The 26,002-nt window shown below is 44.6% G+C and overlaps 1 protein-coding gene across 5 annotated transcripts in view; it reads left to right on the forward strand.

The window, feature by feature from the left end:
• The window catches only part of chst11 (carbohydrate (chondroitin 4) sulfotransferase 11), a 200,572-nt gene that overhangs the window by 97,426 nt on the left and 77,144 nt on the right, over positions 1 to 26,002 (forward strand). Inside the window, exon 1 of one of the 5 annotated variants that reach the window (XM_072551883.1) lies at positions 15,175 to 15,231. The exons of the other annotated variants lie outside the window; for them this stretch is intronic. Within the exon in view, the coding sequence (XP_072407984.1) occupies positions 15,190 to 15,231 (42 nt within the window). The 5' untranslated portion in view covers positions 15,175 to 15,189. Of the gene's footprint in view, positions 1 to 15,174; positions 15,232 to 26,002 lie in introns of those variants that run through there. 5 annotated transcript variants of the gene reach the window in all.

Here is a 26,002-nt window from a genome sequence, read left to right on the forward strand (position 1 = left end):
GTCACTGACGGGAAACTGCTTTATCCCGAAAAAGGGTCAGAGAATGAAGCAAACTTGGCGGTGGCATGGAAAAGTGTTGATGCTAAATTCAGGCATGATCTATTAGCCATGGTTCAGTTGGGAGCGCTCTCATATCTCAATCGCAAGGTTCTGGGTTCAGGACCAAGGAGGAGAGTGTCTAAACCAGGGCTGAGACCCCAGTAATGAGGGAGTGCTGCACTGTTGGAGGTACTGTCAATCAGATGAGAGATTGGATCAAGCCACAGCTGGCCGAAGTGCAATAACCCAGGGCACTATTGGTTGGTTGTGTCGCCATGGTCTTACCAGACTATAGGGATTGCTCTCTCATTAGAGAGAGAGAAGCGACTGGTGGTGATTTAACCTCAGGCGAGGAAAGTGGTTGAGAAGAAGAGCCCTTCATGGTAACCTCAAACCGGTGATGAGAATTGAACCCACACTGTTGGCATCACGCAGCTCTGTAAACCAATATAGCTCCAAGCTGAGCTAAACTGATTCCCCCAGGGCACTACACTGAAGGAGGGTAGGAGAGTTCTCCCTGGTGTCCTGGTCACTTATGTCACCCTCGTTCACTCAACCTCACAAAAGCTTCTAATCTGTTCACAATCAAGTCTGCTATTTATAGGATCTAGCTCATCGAGTCCTCGACTCATACAGCACAGAAAAGGCCCTTTGGTCCATTGATTCCGTGCTGACCTATCTACACTAATCCTGCTTTCCAGCACTTTGCCCATAGCCTTGAATGTTATGACATGTTAAGGGCTTATCCAGGTACGTTTTTAAAGCTTGTGAGGTTTCCTAGCTCCGCTACCTTCCCATCAGCGCATTCCTGACCCCCACTACCACCTTCCGTGAAAATACTTCCTCTGAAATCCCTTCCAAACCTCCTGCCTTTCACTTTAAAATGATGCCCTTTGTTATGAAGAGAAGTTGAGTAGGTTAAGTTTATTTTCATCAGAAAAAAGGAGATTGAGAGGGGACCTGATTGAGGTTTACAAAATCATGAAGGGTACAGACAGGGTGGATAGAGATAAGCTTTTTCCCAGGGTGAAGGATTCAATAACGAGAGGTCACGCTTTCAAGGTGAGAGGTGGAAAGTTTAAGGGGGATACACGCGGCAAGTACTTCACACAGAGGGTGGTGGGCGTCTGGAATACGTTGCCAGCAGAGGTGGTAGAGGCAGGCATAGTAGATTCATTTAAGATGCGTCTGAACAGATGCATGAGTAGGTGGGGAGCAGAGGGATACAGATGCTTAGGAATTGACCGACAGGTTTAGCAGTACATTTGGATCTGCTCAGGCTTGGAGGGCCGAAGGGCCTGTTCCTGGGCTGTAAATTTTCTTTGCTCTTTGTTATTAACCCTTCAATTAAAGCTGCTTCCTATCCACCCCTGTGCGTAATCTTTTGGAACTTGATCAGATTCCGCCCCCTCAGCCCTCCCTGCTCTATAAAAAAGCAACCTGAGCTTATCCTGTCTCTCCTCATCACTGAAATGCTCCAGCCTAGGCAACATCCTGGTGAATCTCCTCTGCACCCCCTCCAGTGCAATCACATTCTTCCTGTCGTGAGGCGGTCAGAGCTGCATACAGTACTCCATCTGTGCCTTAACTAACATTATATACAGCTCCTTCATGACCTTCCTGCTCTCATAATCTGTGCCGTAACTGATAAAGGCAGGCATCCCGTATGCTTGCTTAATGACCCTATTAACCTGTCTCACTGGTGAGCGCACGTCCTACACTGACTGCGCTTGATTGCCTATAAAGTGCTTTGAGACATCCTGAAGGAGTGAGATTAATCCCAGTCTTGCTTTCATCAGCCACTGGGTTCGTGCAGCCTCCCAGGATTGTGTGATTGTCAAACTGTTGGCTTCTGTAGAAATGTCGAGCAGATCTCACCCTGCAACTCAGTGACACCTATCTCTGCTGGTGCCTGGCAGAGACAGAGAAAGGAAGTCAGCCCTGTGCTGCTGCCAGTGCATTCTGAGCAGCTGGGCTTATTATTTAGCAAGGCGCACACTTGATGGAAATCTATCAGGGAAATTGCGAATGCAGGTCACGGAACTTGGCTCTGGGCTCTGCTCTATACTACTTGTGACGAGTGGCAGTTCCTTTCAGTTAGTGACAAACACTGGTCGATTTTTCTTTCACTTTGAGAAGGTGAAAGGGACACGATAGGATTTAATCACCGTCGTCTCTTCCTTTCCAAATTAGCCAAAATGTTTCAAAGGTTTCTGGAGTTTGTTCAGGCAGTGGGAGTACAGAAAGGGTTAAGTCAATGTCCCATGGTTCTTGCCAGTCCACACTGATGGTGTTGATAGATTTGAGTACATGTACAAAGCCTGATTCAGTACAGTACTGAATTCTGTATCCATACCATTCAACACTGAGTGCTTCTGCCAAGTATATCCCACCTCCTCTCTTCCTACATATATACAGAGTGAAGAATCTGATGAAAGAGTGAGGTTTATTTATGTGTGGGGTTCTCTCTGCCTATAGTTTTCCTTGTAAGCTTACCAAATGCTAAAATCAGTACACTTAAACTACAACATTCAAGTGGTGTCACAGTCCGTGTTTCATCTGAGTGTTTTAAAAACCCATTGATAGCAGGTTAGGGAAAACAAGGAAATTCTTGAACAAAAACAGACGTTGCTGGAAAAGCTCAGTAGGTCTGGCAGCATCCGCAGAGAGAAGTGAGAGTTAACGTTTCAGGTTGAGTGACCCTTCTCTGAGAATTTCCGTTTTCCTTTCTGATTTATAGCATCCGCAGTTCTTTTGGTTTTTTTAAGAAGGAAATTATTATTTCTCATCAATAAAGAGTCTCAATTGGTGAACCTACTGTGGCAGATGTAGCCCCTTGAATATGAAAGCAAGGTCTGGAAGAAACATAAGGAAGGAGCCAGCTCCACCATTCCGCACGATCGTGGCTGAATTCTGTCGACGTTGCATTCTCCCATCTCCTCCCCATATCCCTCGATCCCACGATACACCTAACATCTTTGATGCCTGCCTTAATCATCCACATCTCTTGGACAGGGGAATTCCAAAGATTCATAGCCCTCTGGGTGAAGAAATCTCTCCTCACCTCAGCCCCGAGTGACTGGCACCTTACCCTGTAATCCCACGTTCCAGATTCCTAGCTGGGTGAACAATGCTTGTGACAGTTTAGAGTTTGTGCACATGTCGCTCAGATCAACTATTCGATAAATGGAATGGGTCTTTTCTCAGAACAAGATCTCCTTCCGATCTCACTTCTTTGACTTCCATTCTTCAGTACTTATCAGATTCAAATTCAAGTCCCTCCCACCTTATCTCTCTAACCTCCTTCCTTTTTGGTTCGATTCGCTACAGTGTGGAAACAGGCCCTTCGGCCCAACAAGTCGGCACTGACCCTCCGAAGAGTAACCCACCCAGACTCATTTCCCTCTGACTAATGCACCTAACATTATGGGCAATTTAGCATGGCCAATTCACCTAACCTGCACGTCTTTGGACTGTGGAAGGAAACCAGAGCACCCGAAGTAAACCCACGTAGACAGTCGCCTGAGGCTAGAATCGAGCCTGGGTCCCAGTTGCTGTGGGGCAGCAGTGCTAACCACTGAGCCACCATGCTTTCCTCTTTGCTCCTTCCACCTCTCAAGCTCAAAATGGACAGCGTTATGGTTGTCATTAAGCCCTTCAGTTAACTCACCTTTACTCCTCCCAAGTCCTTACCCCTGTAAGATGGGGAGAGGGCATTAGGGCAATGTCACTTGGCTAGAAATCTAAAGAATCAGGATAATGATTTGGGAGTGTGGATTCAAGTTTGTCCACGTCAGTTGGTGGGAATTTTTATTCAGTTAATAAATCTGGAATTGAAACTATCATTGATTGTTGCAAAAATCCATCTAGTTCACTGAAGTCCATTCGGGAAGGGAATCTGCCATTCCTACCTGGATCGGCCCACACATTCACAGCAATGTGAACGCTCACCTACACACCGAACTGTTGTGGCATTTGAAGGTCAATTAAGTTTGGACACCAAATGTTGGACCTATTCAGTGATGATAGTACAGTATTCCCTATGCAGCTGCCAAATCTGGGCTAAACACGTAGCAATCATTCAATGGAAAGCACCAGCTCATTTTTTTGCTGGATGTGAGTTCCACTCGATTCTTCACTGAGGGTCGGTGAGAAATAAAAATCCATATTAAAGTAGAATTTACAGACGTCCCGCAGAAAGGTGAATATTTTAATTGGCTGACGTATCGTCAGATGAAAGATTGGGTGGGGTGACCAAATCCTCTTTAGTACAATCACCACTTTCTCTCCAGCTAACCAGTCAATGTAAGGGCACATTTAGCCTACTATAAACCACTAGTGTTCATAGTTGATTCATTAGTTGGAACTGTAGTGACACCAGCATTTTTTTTGTCCATCCCTACTTGCCCTGGAGGAGGTGTGTGGTGAGCGATTGTCTTTTAATTACTGGGACACCCATAGTGCCATTAGGGAGGGAGATCCAGGATTGTCACTCAGTGACAGGGGAGCAATAGAGATATGTTTCTGAGTCAGGAAGGCATGTGACTTGGAAGGGAACTTGTAGGTGGTATTGTTCCCATGTATCTGCTCCCCTTGCCCTACTAGGTGGTGCAGATCACTGGATTGGGAAGTTTTGCTGAAAGGGACTTAGCAAGTTGCTGTAGTACATCTTGTGGATGGCAGACAATGCAGAAATAGTGCTCTGGTGAAGGTGGGAGTGAATTCTGAAGGTGCTTCATCCTGGATGGTGTCACATTTTTTTAAGTGTTGCTGAAACTGTACTGTTCCAGCAGATCTATCACACTAAAGACTTAGGCCTTATTGGAGGTGAGTTATTTGCTGTAAAATTCCAAGCCTCTGACCTACCCTTGTAGCCAGAAAATTTATGCGGCTATTCCAGTTTGGTATCTCGTCAATGGTGACCCCAGGATGTTTATGGTGGGTGTTCAATAATACAATTGAATCTCGAGGGACAATGGCTAGATATTCTCTTATTCAAGATGGTCATTGCCTCGTGCTGTGTGATTGCTATTTGCCATTAGAAGCCCAATCCTGAATGTTGACTAGACTTAGGCCAGTACTGAATACTGTGCAAACGTCTCTTTTGACTTTATGTTGAGGGCAGGTCATAACTGAACTAGCTAAAGATAATTGGACATAGGGCACTACCCTGAGGAATTCCTGTGGGGACGTCTGCTGTTATGATAAATGAGTTCCCAACAGTTTACAAATATCTTTTTCATGTTATGTATGACAGCAACCAATAAGGACTGTCCCCCGATTCCCATTGACTTGAACTACACTAAGGCAGCATCCAAGGAGCAGGAGAATCGATGTTGGATGCTCCTTGGATGCTGCCTGACCTGCTGCGCTTTTCCAGCAACATATTTTCAGCTCTGATCTCCAGCATCTGCAGTCCTCACTTTCTCCTTGAACTACACTAAAGCTTATTCACAGCCCAGTGTCAAGGGGGCGTCATTCCCAGCACATCTCTGGTCTTCTGCTCCTTCATCCATGATCGGACCAAAGCTTTAATGTGGTTTGGAAGGGCATGGTCCTGTGGAACCCACACTGAGCGTCAGTGGAAAGATACCGGTGATTAATTACAGTGTCAACGACCATCTCCATCAGTTTGCTGATGGTTGGGAGTTGGACAATTGAATGGCAGTTGGCTGGATTAGATTTGGCTGGATTTTCGTGGACAGAACAGACCTGGGCAATTTTCAACGGGCACCAGTGTTACAGCTGGACTGGTACAGCTTGGCAGGAGGCGCAATGTAGCTCGGGTGATTTTGGAACTCTCAGCCTTTGCTATGATCCATTGCATTCGACTGCTTCCTGGCATTTAGATATAGGATCAGCCATGACCATGTTGAATAGTGGAGTACGTTCATTGTTCAGAATGGCCTTCTCCTGCTCCTATTTCTTAGGTTTCTATTTATGTTGATAGAACAGAGTGAATTAAATTTAGAAAAGAGCTCAGAGAAGATCAACAGGGATGTTGTCGGGGTTGTGGAGGGTTTGAGCTATAGAGAGAGGCTGGGGCTATTTTCCCTGGAGTGTCGGAGGCTGAGGGATGACCTTGTGGAGGTTTATAAAATCATGAGGGGCATGGATAGGGTAAATAGACAAGGTCTTTTCCCTGGGGTGGGGGAGTCCAGAACTAGAGGGCATAGGTTTAGGGTGAGAGGGGAAAGATATAAAAGAGACCTAAGGGCCAACTTTTTCACACAGAGGGTGGTACGTGTGTGTAATGAGCTGCAGAGGAAGTGGTAGAGGCTGGTACGATTGCAACATTTAAGAGGCATCGGGATGGGTATATGAATAGGAAAGGTTTGGAGGGATATGGGCCAAGTGCTGGCAAATGGGACTAGATTAGAGGCATAGAGTCAAAGAGATGTACAGCTTGGAAACAGACCCTTTGGTCCAACTCGTCCATGCTGACCAGATATCCCAACCCAATCTAGTCCCACCTGCCAGCACCTTACCCGTATCCCTCCAAACTCTTCCTATTCATATACCCATCCAGATGCCTTTTAAATGTTGGACGTGTTGGACCGAAGGGTCTGTTTCTGTGCTGTACCTCTCTATGAGTCTGTGAAATAGGTTGGAGCCTGGCCTATGTGCTGCTGGTGGCTCCGGGAGAGGCCAGGAAGAATTGTCTACTTGGCCCTTCTGGCTGACGATGATTGCAAAAGCTTTTTTTTTGCATGCTGTCCACTGAGGTGCTGTGTTTATTGAATTGACAAAATGCCTGGACTGTTACAGTGGCTTATTACAAAACAACCTCCTTCACTCACGGTCAATGATTGAGGACTCTCCATAGATCCCGAAACCTGTGCCACACTTCTTTCAGTTTTTTTTTCAAATGATCTATCTTGTTGACATGTGTCTCCTGGCAGAAGCTTTAGCATGGAATCTTTCTCTTTCCCATCCCAATTGAATCATTGTGGAATCTGATGGCTCGTTGGGTATTTAAACACAGTGTCACTGTAGTGGAGGCTGCTCCTTTCAGCAGCTCCTACACACTGCCTCAGTGTGCTCTCTGTTACATGGAGACTGGCCAACACCAGTTTTGGCAACTTGTGAAGAGCCCACATGAATGGTACATCTTTGAGTTTGTCCTGAGATCTGACTGACTTTTTGGTGTTCCACCACGAGAGAAAAAAACAGTGACGTTGGATCTCGACCAGAAATGGCGCCTCAAAAGCCTCACTTTATAACAGCTGAAGAAGATTATTGTAAGAGGAATTTCCGAGGGGAAAATTCCACCGAGCCTCAAACATGCAAATGAGATGCAACTTTAGCCAGGCTCTTCATTTTTAGTGGCGCAAAAGGAAAGAAAAGTTACTTTTCTGCAAAATCTTTCCAGTGTGTACAATTTAGAAGCAAGGGTTTAATTGCTGGGATGTGTTAAGTGTCACCAGACCTATGAGTTAATCCTTCACCCCAGATTCAGAAGGGTAATTTTCCTGCCCTTATGCCCTTGACAAACATAGAAACTTAAAAAGTAGCAGCAGGAATAGGCCATTCGGCCCATCGAGGTTGCTGCAGCATTCAATATGATCCAAGCTGTTCATTCAACACAGTCCCCTGTACCCGCTTTCTCCCCCTACCCTTTGATCCCTTTAGCCCTATGAGCTATATTTAACTCCCCCTTGAATGTTTTGGCCTGAACCATTTCTGTGGCAGAGAATTCCACAGGCTCACCACTCTCTGGGTGAACAAATTTCCCCACGTCTCAGTCCTGAAGGGCCTACCCACAGTCTGAAAGAGCGACTGTGACAAGGAAGGTTGCCCTTAGGAGCTCAAATCTGGAAACCTAACACACACAGCCCATGGTTTTCCCACTGTCATTAACCTTACTTGAGGGCTTTGCAAATTTTCGTTTCAGAAATTTTCCAGCTTTGCTATAATGTTGAAATCATTGGGCAAAAGAAGCCAGGGCAAAGAGGAGGAGAGAATTCTGACCTTACCTTAGTGAGTTCTTATGATTGAGTTTTTTGATGAAGTAACAAAAAGAAGATTGATGAGGGCAGAGCAGTAGATGTGATCTATATGGACTTCAGTAAGGTGTTCAACAAGGTTCTCCATGGGAGACTGATTAGCAAGGTTAGATCTCATGGAATACAGGGAGAACTATCCATTTGGATACAGAACTGGCTCAAAGGTAGAAGACAGAGGGTGGTGGTGGAGGGTTGTTATTCAGACTGGAGGCCTGTGACCAGTGGAGTGCCACAAGGATCGGTGCTAGGCCCTCTACTTTTTGTCATTTACATAAATGATTTGGATGCGAGCATAAGAGGTACAGTTAGTAAGTTTGCAGATGACACCAAAATTGGAGGTGTTGTGGACAGCGAAGAGGGTTACCTCAGATTACAACAGGATCTGGACCAGTTGGGCCAATGGGCTGAGAAGTGGCAGATGGAGTTTAATTCAGATAAATACGAGGTGCTGCATTTTGGGAAAGCAAGTCTTAGCAGGACTTATACACTTAATGGTAAGGTCCTAGGGAGTGTTGCTGAACAAAGAGACCTTGGAGTGCGGGTTCATAGCTCCTTGAAAGTGGAGTTGCAGGTAGATAGGATAGTGAAGAAGGTGTTTGGTATGCTTTCCTTTATTGGTCAGAGTATTGAGTACAGGAGTTGGGAGGTCATGTTGCGGCTGTACAGGACATTGGTTAGGCCACTGTTGGAATATTGCGTGCAATTCTGGTCTCCTTCCTATCAGAAAGATGTTGTGGAACTTGAAAGGGTTCAGAAAAGATTTACAAGGATGTTGCCAGGGTTGGAGGATCTGAGCTACAGGGAGAGGCTGAACAGGCTGGGGCTGTTTTGCCTGGAGCGTCGGAGGCTGAGGGGCGACCTTATAGAGGTTTACAAAATTATGAGGGGCATGGATAGGATAAATAGGCAAAGTTTTTTCCCTGGGGTGGGGGAGTCCAGAACTAGAGGGCATATGTTTAGGGTGAGAGGGGAAAGGTATAAAAGAGACCTAAGACGTATCCTTTTCACGCAGAGGGTGGTACGTGTATGGAATGAGCTGCCAGAGGAAGTGGTGGAGGCGGGTACAATTGCAACATTTAAGAGGCATTTGGATGAGTGTATGGATAGGAAGGGTTTGGAGGGATATGGGCCGGGTGCTGGCAGGTGGGACTAGATTGGGTTGGGATATCTGGTCGGCATGGATAGGTTGGACCGAAGGGTCTATTTCCATGCTGTACATCTCTCTGACTCTATGACTTTATTTGAAAAGTCATGCCTCAAAGTGTGTTGGCAACAGATTCAATATTGATTGGTCAAAAGATCATTGACTCTGTACCGATCCCAAATCTATTGCATCTTTGACCACTCCTGCTCCTTGGATGCTGCCTGACCTGCTGCGCTTTTCCAGCAACACATTTTTCAGCACTTGGGCAAAGAACCAAAGGAGCAATAATTCTTCCAGAAAGCCAGCAGAGCAGAATGGGTCAAAGGGCTGTCTTCTTTTAGCTTATTCGTTCATGGGATGTGGACATCCTTAATTGCCCAAAGGGCAGCTAATAGTCAATGACATTGCTGTAGGTCTGGAGTCACAGGTCGGCCAGACCAGGGAAAGAAAACAGATTTCCTTCCCTTAAGAGCACGAGTGAACCAGATTTTGAGACAAACAACAGTGACTCCATGCCAATTGGTTAGTTCCTTATTCGAGACTTTTACTGAATTCAAGTTTCACCATTTACTACAGCAGGATGTCCCCAGAGCATCAGCCTGGGATTCTGAATGATTGGTCTATTGATAGTACATTGCTGTATGGTTGTGAAGGTAAAGTCACCATAGTCCTGGCAGGGGAGAGATTGGGGATGAGTGTCCGTCATGTTGACTTTAGCCAGTGCAGGGATTGACCCTACTGTTGGCATCACTCAACAGCTGTTTAGACAACTGAGCTAACTTTTACCATGTACACAATCCCCTCACCACACATTTCATGTTTGGGCAATGAATGACAAATGGTGGTACAGAAACTGTGCGGGGAGAGGGGACAGTGGAGCCTGAAAGAGGATTGGTTTCTGAACATAGGCACGGAAAATGATCTTATTTGTCTATTGCTGTTCTGATAGTCACATGGTACAACAGGAATGGAGTTGTTGGATTGAATGACATGGATTGTAGTATTACAAGAAGGTAGCTCACCACCACCACTACCTCAAGAGCAACTAGGGACGGGCAATAAATGCTGAGCCAGCCAGTGATGTCCACATCCCCTGAGTGAATAAGAAAAGATGTACAGCACAGAAACAGAGGCCCAACACACTGCACACACACATCCTCTCATTCCTTTTCATCTCAATGTAACCTTCTGTTCCTCTCTGCCTTAGCTCATGCATCTAGTAACACCTCCGATGTTTTAAGCTAATGTGAACGAAGCATATCAATGAGTGCCTTCAGGGAAGGAAACCTGGTCTGGTTTACATGTAACTCCAGACCCGGCAGTAATGAGCTTGACTTTTAACTGCACCCCGGGCAATTAGGGAAGGGCAATGAATGCTGGCTTTGCTAACGACGTCCACGTCTCATGAGCAAATAGATAATATCCACCTGGTCTATAATCGACCCGAAAATGAACCTGTTGTTACGATCGTATGACATCATTCTTTCTGGAATGTGTCTGGATCTGGGATCCTCTCAATAAAGGTAAACAGCAAAAGGGAAAATATATCTTCGGAAAATGCAAATCAGGACCAGACATAGGCCATTCAGCCCATTGAGCCTGCTCCACCATCCAATAACATCGTATTGCTCCACATTCTCACCTATCCCCAATGACCTTTCACCCCTTGCTAATCAAGGATCAATCCAAACTCGGCCATAATAGTATTCAGATACCTTGTTTTTGTGGCCTTTTGAGCAAGATAGTCCTGTAGACTCAAGTTCCTCTGTGAGAGGATCATATTATTCTTTATTTCAGGAGGTTAAATAGTTATATTGAATTCCCGTGGAAACTTCAATGCAGTCCAATGACAGTCCAAAGACCAGAAATTACGTATCCTAATGATTTAGTGCAAAGAAATACGAAACCACACATTGTTTCCAGTACTTTAACCAGACTAAAACCAGGTCCCAGTGTATGGACAAGTATGAATGGTCTGGTTGGGCTTCATAGTTGGGAGAAATAGACTTCTGAGCTGAGAGTACATTAAGATGGGAGATTGTGAGCCACAGGAAAAACTGCTGTTCAAATACTATGCAAGAAATACTTCAGTATAAACCAGACACTCCTGCACGAGAGGCAGACACCGGGTGCCTGATGAGACACTGCAGTAATTTTCACCCTTATGTTTCCATATGAGAGCTGAGTTACACTTTCCATGCAATTTAGGAGTGAAATTGTTGGGAGGCAGTGCACAGAACAGGCTTGTTGCGGTGAATCAGCAGCTGTTGTATACTGCACCATTGACCTGGAAAACACTGCCAAATTCAAATTAAATTCAAAGCCAGTGAAAATGACAGTGTGATGACTAACTGAGTGACCCAGAGAGACCATCCTTGGCAAATAGATGAAAAAAGAAAGACACATTTTTGTCAAAACTGTCTAGCACTCATCCGGACAATTTGCAAGACTTGCCAAAATAAAGGGCATTTCTTGCAAATTGTTCTGATGAGTGGTGAATGTCTTTTTTTCAGCAAGGATGAAGAGCTTGAACCATTCATTCTATGAACTTGTTTGGAAAGAGGATAGGGCGTGGTCGAAATTCCATCCTCAGCCTATTTCATGCTGCTCGTGTAGATCAGTTTAACCCACATTACCTTAAAATCCTATGGGTCAGATCCACCTGGTGATCCATTCATCTCTTTAATGTAGACTTTTTAAAAAAATAAATGCTCAGTTTGTAATAGTTACAGAGAACCTTTTGGAGAGGATTAATTACCCTAACCCCACCCCCACCCCTCTCTATTTTATCCTTCAGTTCTTCTTTCAATGGCTTTAGTAAGGCATATGAGATTCTGAGTGGCTAATAAGGGTCAATACTTAAAAGTCACAGAGTCATACAATGCAGAAACAGACCCTTTGGTCCAACCAGTCCATGCCGACCATAATCCCAGTCTAAACTAATCCCACCTGCTTGCGCTTGGCCCATATCCCTCCAAACATTTCTTATTCATTTACTTATCTAAATGTCCTTTAAACATTGTGACCGTACCTGCATCCACCACTTCCTCTGGAAGTTCATTCCACACATGAATCACTCTCTGTGTAAAAGAGTTGCCCTTCATGTCTTTTATAAATCTTTCTCCTCTCACCTTAAAAATAGTCTTAATATCTCCCACCCAAGAGAAAAGACACCTGCCATTCACTTTATCTGTACCCCCCCCCCCCCCCACTATGATTTTATAAACCTCTACAAGGGCATATCTCAACCCTCTAAGCTCCAATGAGAAAAGTCTCAGCTTATCCAGCCTCACCTTACTCTTTAAGTTTCTCTCAAGAGGAGATGCCACAATGGTGTAGTGGTGAGTCTATAGTTGCTTCCCTTTCCATTACAATGATTCCTACTGAGCGCCAGCAATTATCTTGCATGTCTCCTCTAATGTGGAAGTCTAAAACTAGAGGGCATAGGTTTAGGGTGAGAGGGGAAAGATTTAAAATGACCTAAAGGGCAACTTTTTTATAAAGAAGGTGATGTCTGTATGGAATGAGCTGCCAGAGGAAGCGGTGGAGGCTGGTACAAATGCAACATTTAAAAGGTATTTGGATGGGGACATGAATAGGAAAGGTTTAGTGGGATACGGGCCAAATGCTGGCAAATGGATATCTATCAGCATGGATGAGTTGGACCAAAGAGTCTGTTTCTGTTCTGTATGTCTCTATGACTCTATGACTCTACAATGTGACACTATTGACTCAAGCTAATGTCGAGTGAGTGTTGTGTTAGGGCATAGATTCATGACAAATGAAATTCCAATATAAATCTACCTACCTCACCTTCAATCACTGTCTTTGTGTAAGGCAATCAGTGTAATGACTTCAGTGTGTCAGCTAGTGTGTTAGCATCAGCAAGTTCAGAACCCAGACTATCTGTGTAAGACATTTTTTAAAATGTTACTTGTGGGACATGGATGTTGTTGGATGGTCAGCATTTATTGCCCATGCCTAGCTGCCCTTGAGCTGAGTGTCTTGCTCGGCCATTTCTGACAGCTGTTAAGAGTCAACCCCATTGCTGAGAGTCTGGAGTCTGGGATGGCAGATTTCCTTCCCTGAAGGCCATGAATGAACCAGATGTGCCAATCGATAACACAATTAACGGTAGTTGTCACTAGGCTGGCTTTTATTTTAATGCCAGATTTTATCGAATTCAAGTTTTACCATCTGCCATTGTAGGATTTAAACCCGTAACTCTAGGTCATTACTCCAGGGGTATAAGCAGTGTATCACCAGCTCTCCAAACACAGGCTGGCACATAGGCATCAGCGAGCTCCTCAGTTGTGGGGTTAATGCTTCTGTACTGCATGTTTGCTTCAGGTGTAAGCTATCTGGTTCCAGTGGCTCTACAACATGAGTTAAAGCTCAGACTCAGAGATGGCACATTCACCTTTTGAGTCATAAGCCCAAGGTTGATTTCAAAGACTTGTATATGTGTTGTAGTGACTGTAACGAGATCAGCCAGGTGGACCTCATAGAGTATGAGTTCCCTGATTGGGGCTGTTAACCAGGTCCAATCACGGAGCCCTGACTAACAGAGAAAAACAGGAGTCTCAGAGGTTTTGCTCACTCCGATAGCTGGCTCTGAGGGAGAGTAAAGGACTCTCCATGTGTGAAAAAAGCGTGACTTGGTGATGCGATACTGACCTCTATGGAGTTATTCCAAGTATTATCTGGGCTGCCATAGAGTAGACCATTTGGCCCATAAAGCATGTTCTGCTCTTCACAATGATCCTGGCAAATCCTCTGGCTTGATTCTATTTTCTCTCCTGCTCCTGATATCGTTTGATTCCCTGAGAGACCAAATATGTCTCTATCATCAGCCTTTAGTATATCCAATGATGGTGCAGTTCCAAACTCCTGGGTTGGTCAATTCCAAAGATTCATACTCTTTAAGTGAAGATGTTTTTCCTCCTCTCAGCCCTAAAGGAATAGTCTTTTAACCTAAGGCTGTGCTGCTGTGTTGTTGGGACAACACCCTCTCACTGTCTGCCTTGTCAAATCCCTCACGAATCCTTGATATAACAAAGTGATCACTTGTCTTTCTTCGACACAACCAGTCATCATTTTTGCTGTTCCATCGCTAATGTAAATATATCTTTCCTGAAATATGGGGTTCAAAATATGCAAAACCTTCCAGGTGTGGTCTCACCTCAGCTCTGCACAACGGTAGCAAGGCTTTTGAATTCTAATACTCCAATGTCTTGGCAAGAAAAGTCAACTTGCCTTCCGAATTGCTTGACATTTAAGGGTAGTTCTGTAAGAGAGTTGTGCTGCCTGAGGTGTTGTTAGTAAACCATTCAAGTGAATACAAAACCGACAATAGTTATCCCTCAAACATCAGTACCAAGAAAAGATTATCCATCTGTTCATTTTGTTGTGTTTCTGGTACTGTGCTGTGCCAAGTTCAAACCAAGATCTTTCAATAATTGACCCCAAATGCCTTCTGTTGCATGTATTTCTTAATTGCACATAAAGTTACACCTTGCTTTACACTGCAGTGACACACTTTGTTTACTGTCTTACAGGTCCTAAAACTTGCATTAAACTACACGCAGAGTCTTAAAGCAAAGTTGTAAAAGACGATCATTGTCTGAAACTATTATATGACCCTGAGAACTGTCAACATCTGCTCATGTTGCCTTATTGCAAACATTTGTGCCAAAGTGTGTGATATGCTGGCTAACTGTGCAGACCTTCTGACTAATGGGACTTCACAGTATGACGCCTGACAGTACATAATGAACAGTAAAGCATCGTGACATAAGAGCTGGCCGTTTCTGTAGGGCTCCTTGGGCAGTAATTCAAGCCAGATCTTCTAATGTTTTAGAAGCTTTATGAGGATGAAATAAACATTAGATACGCAGAGACTTGCACAGTGTTTGGTTATTAAAGGTGCTGGGCAGATGTTTTCAAAGGGGGATCATTATCACGACAAAATGGCTGACGTAATGTTTCCTTTTCCTGTGGATGCGTCTGTTGGAAACTTTTATTTCCCCCTTATTTCAAAAGGTAGGGGATGAAATCATAATAGGGAAAGTGTAATGTCAGTAACATTTAATAAAAGGGTACAGTGTTTTTATTGGAATGGAAGACTGTTATATGAATGTGTTAATTCCTTTGTTTCAAGTGTCAGATCAATCTCGGTTCCGAAGAGAGCTGCAGTAAAACTAAAAATGCTATCAGTTGGAACTCAAGGGCTATATAAGAATATAAGAACCAGGAATAGGATCAGGAGTAGACCATCTGGCATCTTGAGCCTGCTCCGCCATTCAACAAGGTCATGGCTAATCTTTCCCTGGCCTCAGCTCCACCTACCCCCCTCACACCATAACCCTAAATTCCTTTACTGTTCAAAAAATATCTACCATAGCTTTAAAAACATTTACTGAAGTAGGGTCAACCATTTCACTAGGCAGGGAATTCCATAGATTCACAACTCCCTGGGTAAAGAAGTTCCTTCTCAATTCAGTCCTAAATCTGCTCACCCCTAATTTGGAGGCTATGCCCTCTTGTTCTAGTTTCACCTGTAAGTGGAAACACCCTCTCTGCTCCTATCTTATCTATTCCCTTCATAATTGTATATGTTTCTATAAGATCCCTCCTCAATCTTCAAAATTCCAATGAATATAATCCCAGACAGCTCAGTCCTGCCTCATAAACCAACCCCTTTAAATCCAGAATCAACCTAGTGAACCTCCTCTGCACCCCCTTTAGTGCCAGTACATCCTTTCTCAAGTAAGGAGACCAAAACTGCACCCAGTACTCCAGGTATGGCCTCACCAGCTCCCTGTCCAGCTGCAACATAACCTCCTTGTTTTTAAACTCAATCCCTTTAGCAATGAAGGACAAAATTCCATTTGCCTTTTTAATTACCTGTTGCACCTGCAAACGAACCTTCTGTGATACATGCACAAGGACACCCAGGTCCCTCTGCACAGCAGCACGCTGCAATTGTTTACCATTCAATTAATAGTCCTTTTAACTGTTATTTCTACCAAAACGGATGACTTCATGTTTATTGACATTGTATTCCATCTGCCAGAACTTTGCCCACTTACGTAAAGTTGAAAATGTGTTGCTGGAAAAGCGCAGCAGGTCAGGCAGCATCCAAGGAGCAGGAGAATCGATGTTTCAGGAAAGAAGGGCTCATGCCCGAAATGTCGATTCTCCTGCTCCTTGGATGCTGCCTGACCTGCTGCGCTTTTCCAGCAACACATTTTCAGCTCTGATCTCCAGCATCTGCAGTCCTCACTTTCCACTTACTTAAAGTATCTATCTTCCTCTGCAAAATTTCACAGTCCTCTGCGCACTTTGCTCTGCCACTCATCTTAGTGGCATATGCTTAAATATTGCTGACTATGTTTGCTAAGGGGGAGGGGGGGGGGGGGGGGGGGGTGGGGGGTGGGGGGCGGGGGTCCGGGAGGGAGATTACTATTGACCAGCAACTGAATTGAATTAGGTTTTTTGTCACATCTGCTCACATGAGTACAGTGAAAAGTTTACAAGTCGCCACTTTCGGTGCCATCTTAGGTACACGAGTACCTAAGGTACTGAAGCATGTAAACACACTGGCTACAAGAGCAGGTCAGAGGCTAGGAATACTACGCTGAGTAACTCACCTCCTAAATCCCCAAAATTCTGTTTTTACCATCTACAAGGTGCAAGTCAGGAGTGTGATGAAATATTCTCCACATCCCTGGATGGGTGCTTGACACCATCAGGACAAAGCACTCCCATTTGGTTAGCACCACGTCCACAAGCATCCAGTCTCTGCACCACTGGTGGTCAGTAGCTGCAGTCTGCACCACCTACAAGATGTACCACTAAAATTCCCCAAGGCTCTTTAAGAAGCACCTTCCTAACCTTCACCCATACCATGTAGAAAGATATATCAGAATACCCTGCCAACTGCAAGTTCCATTTCAAGCCATTTAGCATTCTGACTTGGAAATATATCACTGTTCTTTCAGTGTCGCTAGGTCAAAATCTTGAAACTGCTTTTTCACCAGCATTTTGAATGGCTCTACAGTCCGTTGACTGTAGTGGTTTAAGAAGGCAGCACACCACCATTTTCTCAAAGGCAATTAATGCTGGCCCAGCCAGTGATGCCCACAACTCAGGAGTAAATAGAAATCAGAACAGCTCATGCTAATGTTCCCAATTACTAGTCTCATGGCTCCAATGGAATCTTCAGGATAAGCCAAAACCGGAAGTTTCCTCCATATCCAATCATTCCCCTTTAAATTTTCTAAGTAGCCAGCAGGGCAGAAAAGAAAGTTAGGCTAAAACATTTGTGTCCGTAATGAAGTACATCCCATTTTCCATTCCCCGATCCAACACAGAACACAAACAATTTTAATTTGGGTTTCAGTAGTGAGGTATCGGGGCGGGGGTCACAGTTTAGGAATATGGGATAGGCCATTTAAGACTGAGATGAAGAGAAATGTCTTCACCACGAGAGAGGGTGTTGAGCCTGTGGAATTGTTTGTCACAGAAGGGGTTTGATGTCAAAACACTGAATGTTTTCAAGAAGGAGTTAGATATAGTTCTTAGGGCTAAAGGGATCAAAAGGAATGTGTCAAACATGGGGACTGAGTTGCATGATCAGCTGTGATCATATTGAATGGCAGAGCTATGGCTAAATGACCTACTCCTGCTCCTATTTTCTACGTTTCTATGTTTTCTATGTTTCTCTGTTGGTTGCCACTTGGGCTTTAACATTGTAAGATGGGAAGCTTGTACAATAAGGGCTTTACCCCCCAGGCTTCTTGTATCTGTCCACAATAATGAATTGTAATCAAAACCATTTCAAAGATACAGAATGGTTGTGAACCTGACTTGATTTACCACTGCTTCAGTGAGTTATATCGATACCATAGCACAGACTCAGGCCATTCAGCCCAATTCCTTTGTAGTGGTATTGATGGCCTGAATGAACTTGCTCCCATCTTGTAACCCTGTCAGCGTATTCCTCTTCTCCTGACTCCAGAATGTGCTTACCCCATCTCTTGTTTCAGTTACTCCTTGTGGAAGTAAGTTTCAGTTTCTAACAGCTTTCTGGGTAAAGGATAAAGTAATCAATAAAATAATTGGGTTTATTAGTGACAATCTTGTACTTTAGAATTTTAAAAACTTTTCAATTCCCTACACGTCGAAACATCTACTTTACGCCTACTCTTTCCGATTCCTTCATACCCCACTTTACTGAGGCATTTGGGAGCTGGGCTAAAGGTGGAAGACAGGAGTAAGTCGTATGTTGTTCACTTGGCATGACGGCATGTAGCACACTGGCAGATTTCCCCACCATTCGGCCAGAAGATCCAGAGTTGTGTCTCACACTCAGACTTGTTGGTCAAGGAGAGAGTGTTCTGGACATGGCCAAGCATGTTGCTTGTCAGCCTTCTTGATAGAGGGCCAGGGGAGTGGGAGAGCTTCCTGATCAGCCATGCTGCAGAATGCCATGTCAAACCACTGCAGTTTGTTACCCATAACCGTGGACCAATCCAACGGATGCTCATGGCCCACCACTTAGTAAACCAGGCTCCCATTGGCTGGATGTGGAAAGCTCCCCAGGACTCTGTCTTTTGGCCTTAATGAGCTCTTACCTTTTTATACCAATGGCTTGGATGGAAGGTAGAGTCCCACGTCCAAAGTGCAGACTCCCTGCGATGTTCCATAAAGCATCATTCCCTTGTACATCCTTTCCCAGCGCTTGCTTGAGCATTGTCAGATTTCCTGATCAAGTCATGGAATGGGGTGCCCAAATGTGTGCTAACCTCTTATAGTAACCAGTTATCCCCAGGAACAAAACATAGGATCAAATTACTGCAGATGCTGGAATCTATACCGAAAGCAACAAATGTGGCAGATGACAGGTCAGACAGCATCTATGCAGAGTGAACAAGCTAATGTTTCATGTCTGGATGACTGTTCACAAACTCACTTTCCTGCCCGTCTTTGGTCAGGGCCACTGCTTTACCACTTGTTTTTCCTCATCAGGACCTTTTTGATAATTAGGTGCCTAAAATATGGTAGCTTTATCCAAAATAGTTGGGACTTGTCTGGTTTGACTTTCAAATTAAGGTTTGATATGCAGTCTAAAGCAGGGTCTAGTCTTTTAATAGTATCCTCAAATATTGAGCCAAAGATGACAAAATCATTTAGATACATGGATAGAGAAGGTTTAGAGGGATATGAGCCATATACAGGCAAATGGGACTAGTTAGATAGGGATAGGGTGAATGGATAGGGTAAATAATCAAGATCTTTCCCAAGGGTAGGGGAATCCAAAACTACAGGGCATAGATTTAAGGTGAGAGGGGAAAGATATAAAATGGAGCCAAGGGGCAAATTTTTCACACAGAGGCTAATGCGGGTATGGAAGGAGCTGCCAGAGGAAGTGGTGGGGGCTGATACAATAACGACATTTTAAATGGCATCTGGATGGGTATGTGAATAGTATGGGTTTAGAAGGATATGGGCCAAATGTTGGCAAATGGGATTAGATTGATTTAGGATGTCTGGTTGGCGTGGCTGAGTTGGACCAAAGTGTCTGTTTCTGTGTTGTACATCTCTATAATTCTATGACATTGGTTCTGTTTGGGAAACCTGGTGATTGTGGAAGCATTGGTCCAAAGGGCTTGTTTCCATGCTGTATGAGTCTGTGACTCTATACACACCGTTAGGGTAGTTCTGTGAATTCTAAAATGGAAAGAGACATTGATAGATGAGATGAGTGAGTGAAGCTGTGCAGGAAAGGGTTCAGAGTGAGGATAATAAACAATCATTCATATCGGATCCACGGAAGACAGATAAGTGCAGTGTCTAGATGATGCGGATTTAGGCACAGAAAGATCACACATCTGGTCAGCAGGTACAGAAAATAACTAAAGAGCCAATGCAATGTTAGTCTTTCTCTGAAAGGGGGGAGGAATACAATTGGTGCACATTATGTTACAGTTGTATAAAGCTCTGGTTAAAATGATTTGGAGATGCCAGTGTTGGACTGGGGTGTACAAAGCTAGTGCTTCCAATTAAACCTGTTGGACTACAACCTGGTGTTGTGTGATTTTTAACCTGGTTAAAGTGTATATGGAGTACTGTAGCTAGTTTTAGGTTCATACCTCAGCAAAGGTGTATTGACTTTGAAGGGTGCAGAGTGCAAATTCAGCAAAATAACAAAGGGACTAAAGGGTTAATCAGGAGTCAGGATGTATAACCTCAATTTGCATTTGCCTGAGTATAGACAAAGAGGTGACCTTATTGTGATATTTAATATGATTGATTGTTTGAATGGGGTAGTTAGAAAGGAATTAGTTCTTCAAGCAGGAAAGTCCACAGCAAGTGGAGGGAGACATAATCTTAGAAATAGATCCAGGTTGGTCAGGGGGTGAAGTCAGGAAACACTTCTTCATGATACTTGTATCGAAAACAAACTGAGCTAGCGATAAATTGAAACTTACAGATCTGAGATTCATTGATTGTTCTTTGGTATAAAGGTGAAGGGGTCTGGATCCAATGTGGGTAGATGAAGTTAAGATATGGAACAGCCATTTTTCACAGAAATGAGGGAACACCCTTAAAAAGCTGAATGGTTTAATCCTTTTCATAGTGTTTCTATTAGAACTACCTCACTTGTCTCAGACAAAAACTGCAGGAAATGTAATATTATTGAATGTGATTGTCTGACCAAGCATTGACACCAGGGTTAAGATGCATGTTTCACTTTTTTGGAAAGTGGTGGATGGAATTAAAGTTCGGTGTTATGCTGTAATGTGAATTTTACAGGGAAGGCCTAACAAACATGGGAATTGCCTCTGGAATATTGTTACCACTTAGTCTGACAAGATCTGGGAAGTCACAAGTGTGGTGCTAAAAAGACACAGCCAGTTAGGCAGCATCCGAGGAGCAGGAGAATCAATGCTTTGGGTATAAGCCCTTCATCAGAAATGACTTATGACCGAAACGTCAATTCTCCTGCCCCTCAGATGCTGTCTGACCAGCTGTGTTTTTCCAGCACCACACTCTTGACTCTGATCTTCAGCATCTGCAGTCCTCACTTTCTCTAAGATCAGGGAAGTCCCTAGTAGCCATACACACCAACGACAGGGATCACAAATTTGACTGGGACAAAGCTATACAGAGGACAGCCAGAGAATTCCTAGAAACATGGCACTCATTGACGGACTGTATCAATAAGTACCTTGGCCTCAACCCAATATACCGGCCACTACAACAAACAACTGGAACCAGCAACCGGAAGGAGCAGAAACTGAACCATATAAATTCTAGAAGACGCAGTATAGCAGCTCTTCACAGGAGGGTCCCATGCACTGAAGGTGTCACCTCGGCAGGGGACAAAACATCTGCAAATCAGCGTCCTAGCTCGGTGAACATACCCACAACCTCAAGATCAGGGAAGAGTTTGTAAGGGAGAGATAGAGGCGTGAGGAGAGTGGAGAAGTGGCGTGTGATCATCGGAATATGATCATGGCAGTTTTTCCTGACCAGAAATGTATCTTCCAAACTGAAAAATGGGAACTGGCTGAAAACCCAGGCGTTGATGGATATCTCCAGTGTGGCAAGCCCATGTAAAGAGGTGCACCCTGGGACAATAATTCCCTTGTGCAAGCTTGTGAATAAGGCAATTGTTTCTGTTCATAGGCAGCGCTCTCCTTCCTACACACCACTAACCAGAAGATTAAATAATACTTGGTCAGGTATTTATTCTGAAGCTGTGTTTATGTGTGAGTTATCAATTTCTGCTGAAATGCAGTTTGTCCCTTTAGTTGGAGATTTTGGAAATGTGGCCATATCTTTTCGGATGATTGACAAGATGGCCGGGTTCTGGTTAACTGAGTTGACCAGTATGGCTATGTGACATTGTAAGACAACTGGCTACAAAAGCTACAGGGGATGGTGGCAAATTGGCAATTTCTTTATTCTTCCGTGGGATGCAGGTGCCAAAGGCAAGGCCGGTGTTTGTTGCCCATCTCTAACTGTCCTTGAATTGAATGGTTCGCTGGGCCATTTCAGAGAGCAGCTCAGAGTCAGCCCCATTACTGTGGGTCGGGAGTCACATGTAGGTTTTCTTTCATAAAAGATCAATTGATAATAGGGCAAGTTTTTTAGTTGAATTTGGTTCCCCCACTCTCCCCCAACCCCATTCACGACAATAAATACCAACCTTTCCAGAGCTACCCAGTTCTGAAGAAGGGTCACTGGACCTGAAATGTTAACTCTGATTTCTCTCCACAGATGCTGCAAGTTTTCCCAGCAGCTTTGTTTTTCTTTTAGAGGTTTTTGGAATTCGGAGTAGGAGTGGAGCATTCAGCTGCTTGAGCCTGTTGCAGAATCTTTAGAACGATGACTGATTCACATTCACACCTCTCCTAATCACCTTTGACCCCCTCAGAATCATAGAATCCTTACAGCATGGAAACAGGCCATTTGGCCCAACAAGTCCACACCAACCCTCCAAAGAGTATCCCACCCAGACCCATTCCCCTACATTTAACCCCTGACCAATGCACCCAACCTACACATCCCTACACATTGTGGACAATTTAGCATGGCCAATCCATCTAACCTGCACACCTTTGTGACTGTGGGAGGAAACCAGAGCACCCGGAGGAATCCCACGCAGACACAGGGAGAATGTGCAAACTCCACACAGACAGTCACCTGAGGCTGGAATCGAACCGGGTCCCTGTGAGGCAGCAGTGCTAACCACTGAGCCACCGTGCCACATATTGTAGATCAAGAGTCTGCTCCTGCCTTAAATATATTCAATAATTGCACCTCCACCACTGTCTGAGGGAAAGGGTTTTAAAGACTCCCAGTCCCCAGCAAGAAAAATAATTTCTCATCATCTAAATCGCCATCTAAAATGGGAATCCTCTTATTTTTAAACTGTCATTAATGGTGGGTGAGAATCTGTTCTATGTTTATCGATGAATGATGGACCTGACAATGGGGGCATCTTCCCTGCATTGCATCATGGGGTGTTTAACAACTCCCTCTGACTGTGGCTTGATTTCACGTCTTATCTGAAAGTGAGCGTTGCCGATAATGCAGCACTCCCTCAGTACTGCAGCACCCACGATGTACTCAATCAAAGTCAGAAGTCTCAATGACACCAGGTTAGAGTTCTAAGGTTTGGTTAGAATCTTCGGAGCGCTGCTGCTTCGTCACCAAATAAAGGAGCAGCGCTATGAAAGCTTGCGATTTTAAATAAACCTGTAAGGTGGTGTCATGTGACTTCTGACCTTGTCCGGCCCAGTCCAACACTGGCACCACCAAATCATGGCTGCTCAGTCTAAGTAAGGGCTTCAAGTCCACAATCTCCTGACTCAGGAGCAAGACTGCGACCACTCCCTGCAAAATTAAAGATCACACAACACCAGGTTATAGTCCAACAGGTTTAATTGGAAGCACACTAGCTTTTGGAGCGACGCTCCTTCATCAGGTGATTGTGGAGGGCTCGATCGTAACACAGAATTTATAGCAAAAATTTGCAGTGTGATGTAACTGAAATTATACATTGAAAAATTGATTGTCTGTTAAGCCTTTCATCTGTTAGAATACAGTGATAGTTTTACTTCTTTCATGTGTAAATCACAAAACCTTTTTTTTAAAGTTGCATTCTCGGGTTAGCTGTTAACAATGGCTTAACAGACAATCAATTTTTCAATATATAATTTCAGTTACATCACACTGCAAATTTTTGCTATAAATTCTGTGTTACGATCGATCCCTCCACTATCACCTGATGAAGGAGCGTCGCTCCGAAAGCTAGTGTGCTTCCAATTAAACCTGTTGGACTATAACCCGGTGTTGTGTGATTTTTAACTTTGTACACCCCAGTCCAACACCGGCATCTCCAAATCATGACCCTCTGCGAAGTAATTGTCTGACTGCATGTTGGAATACGGTTCTAAGTTCTCAAAGAGTAATCATTATTAAAGACTGGAATGTGCACTTCAAATAAAGGACCTGCGGAGACAGGTTCCTATTTACTCTAACATTTTTCTGACGTCCCTTATCTAACAAAGCTCGGCAGTGCAGCATTCCCCAAGTCTTGGCAGCAGGACTGATACAGATGCTGCCTGGGTGGATGGGGAAGGACACTCTGTCTAGACTGTGAGCTTACAGCACCTTGAACAGCATAATGTACTCGACATTCTAATGACTTTGAGCAGGAAAGGAATTGAAAATGTAAAAAAAAAAGGCCGGCCCTTTAATTTTACGAGCTAACAGTGACTGAAGTGCTTGTTAAAATATATATTTTGAAAAAATGAATACTCAAACTGTTTGAACTGCTGTGTTTTTTTATCGCCTGCCTGAAGACAGAAAGGTGCCTGTAATGTATGAAGCAGCGGGTGATGAGGAGGGGGAAGGTGGTGGAGTGTGGGGGTGGGGGAGGGTGGCTGGGAGTGCTCCAGGTGTGACAAAACTCTCTCCGGGCAGCGACAATCAGCACAAAAGATGTAGGTGCATCCCTTGCAGTATTTCAACCAGGTGTGACTTACTATTCAGTGGGGGGAGCTCTGTTGTCGTGTGGTGGTGGTGTCCACTCCAGGTCATAAGGTACTTACAGGAACACTGCAGAGAGCTGGTTACAGCAGGCGTACCAATATCTGAGTAAATTAAAATTAATTCCGGGACAAAGAAACCATGGTGAAATGAGGTAAGAGTGACTTTCCTTGACATTCAGGTGGCATTTGATTGGGTGTGTCTTCAAAAAGCCCCAGTAAATCTGGTATTGGGGCAAACTCTCTGGTTGGAGTAAGAGGTGGCAGATAAGACGACAGTTGTAATTGTTGGAGGTCAGTCATCTCAGCTCCAGAGTATCTCTGCAGGAGTTCCTCAGGGTAGTGTCCTATACCCAACCATCTTCAGCTGCTTCATCAATGCCTACCTCCCCATCGTTAGGTTGGAAGTCATGGAATCAGGAATTGTTACAGCTTAGAAGGAGGCCATTCAGCCCATCGTGCTGCATGGGTTCTATTCCCTCATGCCAATTCCCTGGCTTTTCCCCTTATCCCTGCATATCCTTTCTATCCAAATAATCACCCAATACCGTCTTGAATGCCTCAGTTGAATCTCCCTCCACCACATGTTTTCCACACCTTAATTACTCGCTGAGAAAATATGTTTTTCTCACATTAGCCTGCCCCATTTCCTCCTGACACACCCCCTCCCCCCGTTTCCTCATGACATACCCCCACCCCCTTTTTCCTCCTGACATATCCCCCTCCCCATTTCCTCCCATCACACCCTCTCACCCCATTTCTTCCTGACACACACCCTTGCCCCATTTCCTCCCATCACAACCTCTCACCCCCTTTTTCCTCCTGACACACCCCCCATTTCCTCTTGACACACCCCCACCCCCTTTTTCCTCCTGACACACCCCCCTCCCCATTTCCTCCTGACACACCCCGTCTCCCCATTTCCTCATGACACACCCCGCCCCCTTTTTCCTCCTGACATACCCCCTCCCCCATTTCCTCCTGACACACCCCCTCCCCATTTCCACTTGACACACCCCCTCCCCATTTCCTCCCATCACACCCCCTCCCACCCATTTCCTCCTGACACACCCCCTCCCCCTTTTTCCTCCTGACACACCCCCTCCCCCCATTTCCTCCTGACACACCCCCTCTGCCCATTTCCGCCCATCACAACCTCTCCCCCCATGTCCTCCTGACATACCCCCTCCCCCCATGTCCTCCTGACATACCCCCTACCCCCATTTCCTCCTGACACACCCCGCCCC

The sequence above is a fragment of the Chiloscyllium punctatum genome, chromosome 32 (genome assembly GCF_047496795.1).
Source record: "Chiloscyllium punctatum isolate Juve2018m chromosome 32, sChiPun1.3, whole genome shotgun sequence".
Taxonomy (NCBI): domain Eukaryota; kingdom Metazoa; phylum Chordata; class Chondrichthyes; order Orectolobiformes; family Hemiscylliidae; genus Chiloscyllium; species Chiloscyllium punctatum.